The sequence below is a fragment of the Myotis brandtii genome, unplaced genomic scaffold (assembly GCF_000412655.1).
Source record: "Myotis brandtii unplaced genomic scaffold, ASM41265v1 scaffold630, whole genome shotgun sequence".
In the NCBI taxonomy this organism is placed as follows: Eukaryota; Metazoa; Chordata; class Mammalia; order Chiroptera; family Vespertilionidae; genus Myotis; species Myotis brandtii.
In genome coordinates this window covers 2,208,813-2,218,501 of record NW_005370412.1, presented here as the reverse complement: position 1 = coordinate 2,218,501, position 9,689 = coordinate 2,208,813, and the positions used below count along the sequence as shown (strand labels likewise).

Here is a 9,689-nt window from a genome sequence, read left to right as displayed (position 1 = left end):
TTTTATTCTGGGCCAGCTTTAGCTCTGGCTCTAGCTCTGAGGCTTCCGCTGCTGAAAGCAGGTATCTGGTTTGTTTGCGTTCTATAATCGAAACAATGTATAACTCCCGCTCTGAGATCCCGGCCGGCTGAAAGCTGGTTTCTGGGGTTTTGTTTAGCTTCTATATTTGTTACAATGTTTCTTAGAGTTGCAGCTCAGAGGCCGGCAAGTCAGGCGGGGAACGTTTGAGTCTGCAGTCACTGGAGCAAGCAAGCCTCCCTGTTCGCTTCAGTGCCTGGCTGCTGGCCGCCATCTTGGCTGACAGTTAATTTGCATAAGGATATGCTGATTAGCCAGTGGGAAGGGTAGCGGTCATACGCTAATTACCATGTTTCTCTTTTATTAGTGTAGATAAGTTTCTGCAAATGGTTACAATGGACAGCTATTTTTTTCCAAAGTATCATTTCTTTGTACATTTTTCTGATTAAAATAACCCATGTTCATTCTAAAAAATTCATATAGCACAGATGAGTAGAAAGTTGAAAGTGAATATTTCTCATCATTTTACCCCCACAAAAATGCTATTAGAATTTTTGTATAGCCTTCCAGACCTTTTTGTTGTTTTTTTATTAATCCTCATCTGAGGATATTTTTTCCATTGAATTTTAAAGTGTGGAAGGGAGGGAGAAGAGAGAGAGAGAGGAACATCATTGTGAGAGAGAACATCAATTGCTTACCTCCCGAATGTGTCCTGACAGGCTAGGGATCAAGCCTGCAACTAAGGTATGTGCACTTCACCAGAATCGAACCCAGGAACCTTCAGTCTTCGGTCTGAAGCTCTAGCCACTGAGCAAAACCAGGTAGGGCCAGACTTTTTTCAATGTATATGTAAGCATAGCTAGATTTTGAAAATATTACAAAAATAATGTTTGCTTCTTTAAACATTTCCAACAATGCAGAGGTGGTAACTAGTGTTAGTAGTTTTAGAGGGTCTACTTATGGACTTCTTCTGTATAACATCCTGTATAATAAAAGGCTAATATGCAAATTGTCCCTTGGACCAGGAGTTCAACCAGGGGGCGGGGCCTCCTGGCCAACTGCCCACGGCCCCTCCACCAAGCCAGCCTGACCCGATCAGCCCTGATCAGATTGGGCCAGCCAAACCCCACCCATGCACAAATTTGTGCACCGGGCCTCTCTATAATAATATAAGCATATTATGCTAATTAGACTGGACGACCTTCTGGACGAAGCCTGGGCTGTGAGAGAAGCCTGGGTCCTGGTGCCTGCCGGCAGCCGGAGGGAAGCCGGTGCTGGTGGGAAGCCAGTGCTGGCACTGGGGGAAGGAAGGCCTACTCTTGCATGAATTTTGTGCATTGGGCCTCTAGTAGTTATATAATGTATGTAAACTTTTCTTACACAAGACAATATATATAAATATTGTATTAGTCCTTGTTTTTTATGCTTCATATATTGTGAATGTTACAGGTTGATTTCATTCTTTTTAACTACATATAATTCTTTTATGTGACTATATTATAATTCACTTAACTAATCTCCTATTAACGGACATGTCAATTATGAAAAACTACAGTGATAAATATTGTATTTATTTGTGCACTTATTTTATTTTTTAGGAGTCACTATGGTTTTAGATGTATCTGGGGTCTTTTAATGTGCCAAACTCCTGAATCATCATACACATGTAAATTTCAACAAAATATGTGATTGATTTGGGAATTCCCTAAAAATTAAGGCATCGTATTATGGACTATTAAGTAGTCACAGACATGCTACATGAAGCAACAATGAATGTTCACTGCTAAAGTTGAAGGAGAAATAAATTGAAATAAAAATGTTGAAAGTTAAAAAACCTTCCACCAAAGTTTAAGAAGCCTTATCAGAATTAACCTCTTTCCCCAACATAATTAAGATTTGTTCCCATCTAGAACTTCCCTTATATGTCTCCATACTGAAAAGTTCTGCAAAGACAGGTTCATATCTCTTATTCAGCACTATCTACCCAGTGCCTGGCACATAGGATGTGCTAAATAGCAGTTATAAAAATATTTTAACAGATATACTTAAGCTACTCTATTGTTCATTTCAGATGGAGCTGTTTCATCAGTAAGAAGTTCATATTTAGTTCAATCAGATCAGAAAATAGAAGCCAAAACTTATGTCTCCAGTCCTCCTACAAATGCATTGTCTACTGCTACTATTAAGGAAACCCCATGGATTTGGTCTTTTAAAAATCATAAAGAGCCAGAACAGAGAATTTACAAGAAGCCTAACCTGGTGGTGAAGCCTTTACAGCTGGTGAGTGAGGTCTACAGACTTGTTCACTGGAGATTCAGCATGATGGAGGGTAACTGGATGACTGCTTCCTTAAACCAAAATTCTGTTTTAGAAAGTCTTATTTCTGGGTATTTGATTTCTTGGAAGAGACTAGAGCTTTGGTCTAAAGTCACTTTATGCAGCATTTATTCTGGTTTTCAATCTTTTTTTTTTTTACTAGCTTTCCCTCAAGTCTCATTTTCAAGTTTTCAGATGGCTTTGAAGATATGACAGTTCTCTTAAGATGACATTGCTGATTCTCTGTCCAGGTTTTTCAAAATGTAAGCTTGAAAACCCTGGACTGCTTTAGAAGGGAAGACTTGAGGAGCTTTGTGTTAGCTGTATGCCTCAACAGCTGCTGCAGACTACCCCAACCTATACTCAGTTACAGGGAGCTTTTCTTTTTTCTCCTTCATTACATCTCCGCACAAATTTTCCCCTTTTGTGTTCTCATCTCCTATTACTTATTCTGTTGTTATTAAGGAATTAATTACTTACGCTCCTTCCTTTCTACCCTCTATCCCTGCTTCTTTCATGGAAGGAAAACATTGTTTTAGGAGAGTCTGCTGTGTTTTCTAGAGGACAATAGGAAGGCCTAAAGGAAAATAATATATTTTAGAATGAGTGTTTGAGAAACCCTATTTTTTATTATAAGACTAGTTTGAAATTTAATCTATTCTTTCAGGTTACCTTTGTTGGTAAGGTTGGGTAAGATGAGAATCAACCTGAATATTTGAAGTACCATGTTTAGTGTTGTATAGGGTAGTTGAGCAATACACTTTTAACTCTTTAACTAATATCATAAGGCTGTAGGTTTTCATATTTTACCATAGGTAAGAATCACCAAGGGAATTCTTTTTAATGCATACTTGTGGGCCCCACTTCCAGGTATTCTGGATTAGTGTGGACTAAAGCCCAAGAATCTTCATTTTTATAATTTCCTAGGTGATTCCGATAAAGGGATTCATGAAATATACTTGGAGAAATGTTGTCATGAAGTTTGAAATGTCACCCGAAGATTTATTGTGGCTTCTTTGATTTCTTTTTTAACTTGTAGCAAGTAGAAATTGATAAATCACAGCTCAGTCAGGCAATGGCAAATCATGATATCCCACCAGATGCTGCCTGGGACAAGAAATTATGCAGACTGCCGCCATTAGATACCAGTACCCTCGTGGGAGTCTTTGTGGAGAATATCATCTCTCCTAGTCAATTCTACATCCAGATCTATAGCAGGGATTCATCAGAGTTACTTGAAGACATGATGATTGAAATGCGGTAGGAGTCTCTTGTTTTTAGTGTATCTCATTCTAAATCAGCACTTCTCACATCTTTTGGCTTCAGGACTCTTAAAAATTAAGGACCCATGAGAGCTTTCGTTTATTGATATTCATCATATAGAAATTAAAATGACAAGATTTTAAAAATATCTTTTGTTTAAAAATTTAGTAAATCCAATTGTGTGAATATAAATAACATTTTTTGAAAATATTTTTGTAAATTAGAAGAGTGGCATGGTTTACATTTTTTTGCAGATCTCTTTAATATCTAGCTTAAGAGAAGAAACTTGGATTTTTTAATATCTGCTTCTGTTTTGAGATATGTTGTTTTGGTTGAGATATTAACACAGTGAAAAGGGAAAATAACTATTTTCATAATAATACTAAAATAGCATTGCTCTTATGGACTTCCTGAAGGATATTAACAGGATTCCAGGGGTCATGAACTATACTTCGAGAACTACTGCTCTAAGTTATCTCTTCTCTCTACTGAAAAATGTTCTTTATTAATAAACATCATGTAAATGTATACATTTTCAATCACTTTAGATTTATTCATGAACAATAATGTCTAATTTTTATATTAGTGTCACATACAAGTGTTTTTTTTGTTATTTATTTTGTCTCTCTTCAAAAGCACTTAATGTTTTTTTCTAATTTTACATTGTGTACTTGTCCCACCCAAGAATACCTGTAATAATGTAAGTCACATAATAATCACTTGGTAAATATATTCTTGTATAGTCCATTTTAGTGTGCCTATATTTTATTTTATTTTATTTTTATATTTTATCTCTTCTCTCTACTGAAAAATGTTCTTTATTAATAAACATCATGTAAATGTATACATTTTCAATCACTTTAGATTTATTCATGAACAATAATGTCTAATTTTTATATTAGTGTCACATACAAGTGTTTTTTTTGTTATTTATTTTGTCTCTCTTCAAAAGCACTTAATGTTTTTTTCTAATTTTACATTGTGTACTTGTCCCACCCAAGAATACCTGTAATAATGTAAGTCACATAATAATCACTTGGTAAATATATTCTTGTATAGTCCATTTTAGTGTGCCTATATTTTATTTTATTTTATTTTTTTATATTTTATTGATTTTTTACAAAGAGGAAGGGAGAGGGATAGTGAGTTAGAAACATCGACGAGAGAGAAACATCAATCAGCTGCCTCTTGCACATCCCTCCTGGGGATGTGCTCGCAACCAAGGTACATGCCCTTGACCAGAATTGAACCTGGGACCCTTCAGTCTGCAGGCCGACGCTCTATCCACTGAGCTAAACCGGTTAGGGCTAGTGTGCCTATATTTTAAAGCACACTTACTGGCTCTGTGACTTTGAAGTTACTTTACTTCTCTGTGTCTGGTCTTCTAATCTACAAAATAAGGATAATGATAGTACTTAACTCACCAGTTGTGAATGTGGAAGTACTTTATTGAATAGAGTCTAGCTCAAATGTTGGTTGCTATTGTTAATACTGTATCTGCTGTTCCTTGGTGTTGGGATGTTGAGGCACTGGCTGTACAAGGAGTAGAGGGTCATGGTCTTTGCCTTTGTGACACTATGATTAGCTAGGAAAATAGATGAGGGATAAGGGGGATATTGTGTGAGGCAGAAGTTGTGCCTGGGCAAGGTGGAGGAGAGCTTCATAAGGATTCACTTGAGCTAGGCCTCAAATATAAGTAACAATTTTCCAGACAAGGAGGTGTGAGTGGATGGGTGCAGGTCCAGTCACTGGCACCAAGGCCAACATTACAAAGGAGTGAGCCCTGTGCTCTGAGAACAACAAATAAGGAATTGAAGTCACCACTGGGTGAGGTTGGGGGGACAATGAATGGATGTGAAACTGGAAGGCTAGGGAAGAGCTAGAGTATGGACACTATGGGAAGGGAATTTTATTTCTTCTGTATACAGTGAGGAACCTCTAAAGGTTTTAAGAAAGAAAGAACATCAGGTTTGTATTTTAGAAGGCTAACTCTAGTTGCAGTGTGTAGGATGGATGGAGTGAAGGGGAGAAGATCCATTATAGGCTAGTGTTGGTGAGAGAGAGAGTGGAAAGGAGGAGAGAAATTAGGAAAATAGAATTGTCAAGTCTTGATGACAAGAATGTGGTTGAAAAGGATGAGAGACAAGGAAAATATGAAAACTATGCTGACTTTAGAGATTAGGTAGGTTTCAGCTGGACTTGGAAGTTAGAAGTTTACAAATAGTGAATCTAAGGTGATCATGAGATACTGAATTGGTAATGTTGAGTGGGTAATATTAGGATTAGGGTTTAGCCAGTGTTACAAAGACATAAGTTAGCTGTAGTAGCATGAAGATAAAAGTTTATTTCTTCTTCCCATAATAGTTCATGTATAAGTAATACATGCCGGTAGAATAGCTCCAGGTGTTAGGGACAACAGTGTTTTCTGTCTTGCTGCCCAAGATAATAATATATTGGCCCACCCACATGGTCCAGGATGTAGCTCACCACCAGATCCTCATTCCAGCCAAGTAGGAAGGAGGAGAGGGGGAGGTAGAGGGTTGGAGACATCCCTTTTTCTTTGAAAGACACAAGGTGGATTTTCACACTTTACTTTTTAAAAAATTGTGGTAAAATACACATTAATTCACAATCTCACATCCTATTGTCCAGAACTTAGTATTCACATAGACACATTTAGATGTAAGGGAGTCTGGGAAATCAATTAAAAATAGGGATTCTAGCCGAAACCGGTTTGGCTCAGTGGATAGAGCATCGGCCTGCGGACTGATGGGTCCCGGGTTCGATTCCGGTCAAGGGCATGTACCTGGGTTGCGGGCACATCCCCAGTGGGAGATGTGCAGGAGGCGGCTGATCGATGTTTCTCTCTCATCGATGTTTCTAACTCTCTATCTCTCTCCCTTCCTCTCTGTAAAAAATCAATAAAATAAAAATAAATAAAAAAATAGGGATACTATTGCCTGGCCAGGTGACTCGGTTGGTTGGAATGCCATCCTACACCAAAAAGTTATGGGTTCAATTCCCTGGAGGACACATACCTAGGCATGTATGGGAAGCATCTGATCAGTGTTTCTCTCTCACATCAGTGTTTCTCTATCTCGCCCTCTCTCTCTAAAAATCAATGAAACAGCCCGACTGCCATGGCTCAGTGATTGAGCGTTGATTAGTGAACCAGGAGGTCACGGTTCATTTCAATTCCCGGTCAGGGCACATGCTCAATCCCAGTGTGGGGCATGTAGGAGGCAGCCGATCAATGATTCTCTCTTATCATTGATGTTTCTATCTCTCTCTTCCTTTCTGAAATCGATAAAAAATTAATAATTTTTTAAAATGAAAAATAGAAATCAATGAAACATGTCATCCAGTGAGGATAAATAATAATTTTTTAAAAAAATAGGGATGCTATTCCTACAAAAAAAAAAAAAAAGGAGAATGGAAATTGGCAACAACTAGCATCTTTTTCATACAGTTGGAAGTAAAGTTTTAAAGTGCAGAAGGGCCCTAACCGGTTTGGCTCAGAGGATAGAGCGTCTGCCTGTGGACTGAAGGTCCCAGGTTTGATTCCAGTCAAGGGCATGTACCCTGGTTGCGGGCACATCCCCAGTAGGGGGCGTGCAAGAGGCAGCTGAATCGATGTTTCTAACTCTCTATCCCTCTCTCTCTCCCTTCCTCTCTGTAAAAAATCAATAAAATATATTAAAAAAAAATAAAGTGCAGAAGGGATGCAGAGTCTAAACATAGAGATGGAGAATCATCCATTTATCAGTAGTAGTATAAGGTATGAAAATGGATGAGGCAGTAAAAAAAAACACAAAAAATTTAAAAAATGGATGAGATGGTATACAGCAAGGGTAATAATAAATAGCTAATATTTGGGTGTTACTATATTTGGACTTTGCTAAACATTCACATATTGTAAGTAAGGCTTTATTTTCCCCATCCCCATCTTCAGCAAGTACGCTGAAGCACAGGAAGATAAAATCATCACACAGCTGGTAAATGATGGGTGTGAACCCAGGTTACTGGTTTCAGAGCACGCCCTAAAGATAAGCCCCCAGGAGAACCCAAACTTTTAAGGCAATTACAGAGCCACTAAGGGAATAATTATGGACAAGGAAGTAGTAGGAGAAAAGAGTGTCTTGGAAACTAAGTAGGATAGAATTTGAAAGAGGAAAGGATCAGGGCCATTCTGCAGAGAGAGCAAGTATATTGAAAGCTGAGGAGAAAGGCTATTGGATTTGGGAATTAACAGACCATTGATATTTTTACAATGTCCATTTTAGGAAGTTCTGGGGAATGGAGTTAGATTGCATTCTTCAGCAGAGAATGTGAGGCAAAATGAGTGTATGAGTTTCCTATTTAAAAAGATATTTGTTGAAGGAGAGAAGGGATTTAGAAAAGAAAAAGGAAAATTAAACTAATTGGTATTAATAACACATTAACAAATCAGAAAAAAATGAGGGTGTTTTCCTTTGCTTTTTGCCCAGACTTCCTTGCTCTTGATACACTAATAAAAATTGTTCTCCCCCTATGTTCCCATGTTACGGAATTCCACAGGCGCTGTTATTCTAATCAACTGGTTTCTGATCGATATGCCATGCCAGAATATTTTATCCAACCAGGACATCTCTGTTGTGTAAAGATTTCTGAGGATAAGTGGTGGTATCGAGTCATTATCCATCGAGTTCTTGGGAAACAGGAAGTTGAAGTGTTCTACCCAGACTTTGGAAATATTGGAACTGTTCAGAAGTCCTCCTTGAGGTTCCTCAAGTGAGTAAACAAATTTAAGGAGGACAACTCAATTTTTGAATCATAATGCCAAAGCTTTGTGTGATTAGGAGACCTCTTTGTTTTCTTTTGCCTTCCTCTCTCTAGCCTTCCCTGCTTACCATCCCTCTTTCTTCTCAGTGCAGACTTGGCAAATGGTCATTTAGGTTCACAGTTGTATTATAATCTCTTGTGTCTTTTTTCACATGACTGTGAATCTGACTGAACTATGAGATTGAATTTCAACCTCCTATTAAGAAAATGTTTCTTTGTGTTATGCTAAGAGTTGCATTTATATAGCATGAAGATTTCCTCTTCCTACCGATTTGCATGGTTTTTAAAAACTATATTTAATGATTTTACTAGTACTTCTTAGAGTGCTTTAAAGTAGAAGACATTAATTTAAAAATGCATGAATAAAATACTCTGAAATGGTATGAATAGCTAAAGAAATGGCTTAGAAATTCCATAGCATGCAGTATAAAAACATGATTAAATATTAATATATTTGATTATCAATTGCAGGTGCTGCTACACAAAGCTTCCAGCTCAGGCTATCCCTTGTTCTTTGGCTTGGGTGAGACCGGTAGAGGTATGTTTGCTTGTTTTCCTCTTAATCAGAAAACATGTGATGCCAAGAACAGATTTAGTTTCTCAGGATACAAAAATAAAACATGGAATAAGCCCTCAAATAAATCATTGTAGAAAATATAGAGGACAGATGTGTAGATAAAAATAATTGTACTGTGCCGTATTTGCTATAGAGATTTCTGCTGTGTATGGTAGAGGTGTATGAGGAAGAATATACATCTCTGTTCAAGGTAATTAGGGAAGGCCCCATAATACAGGTGGTGTTTGAGTGGAATTATGAAGGAAGATTAAGACTATAACTGGACAAAAAAGAGAAGACATTCCAGGCAAAATGAGAACAGCACAAAACATCTCAAATTGGAGAAGTTTGAAGTGGTTCTGTTTGGCAACGTCATATGGGATGAGCTGGAGTTGGGGCATGGCAAATGATGGTCAGAGAAATAGACAGAAACCTAAGGGGGATCCATATTCCTGTTCAGGAATATGGACATTGTCCTTTAGATGCTGGGGAGCAGCTAAAGGGTATATCCATGGGGAACTGCCACAGTCAATCTATGTTTTTTAAAGGTTCTCTAGTAATATCTTTGTGGGAACGATTGTAGTGGGATGGAAGCAGGAGGCATTTTCACCCAGGTAGTTAAATTTGTTAACTGTTATATAGTTACTAGAGGCCCGGTGCACAAAAATTTGTGCACTCGGGGGGGGGGGGCCCCCCGCCCGGCCTGGGCCCCCTC

The 9,689-nt window shown here is 38.0% G+C and overlaps 1 protein-coding gene across 2 annotated transcripts in view; it reads left to right on the top strand.

Moving 5' to 3' along the window:
• Positions 1–9,689, top strand: part of TDRD5 (tudor domain containing 5) — a 48,288-nt gene that overhangs the window by 16,512 nt on the left and 22,087 nt on the right. For both annotated transcript variants that reach the window (XM_014528325.1, XM_014528326.1), the window contains exons 7-10: positions 2,090–2,298; positions 3,374–3,594; positions 8,155–8,367; positions 8,890–8,956. In XM_014528325.1, coding sequence (XP_014383811.1) covers positions 2,090–2,298; positions 3,374–3,594; positions 8,155–8,367; positions 8,890–8,956 — 710 coding nt within the window. The remainder of the gene's footprint in view (positions 1–2,089; positions 2,299–3,373; positions 3,595–8,154; positions 8,368–8,889; positions 8,957–9,689) is intronic.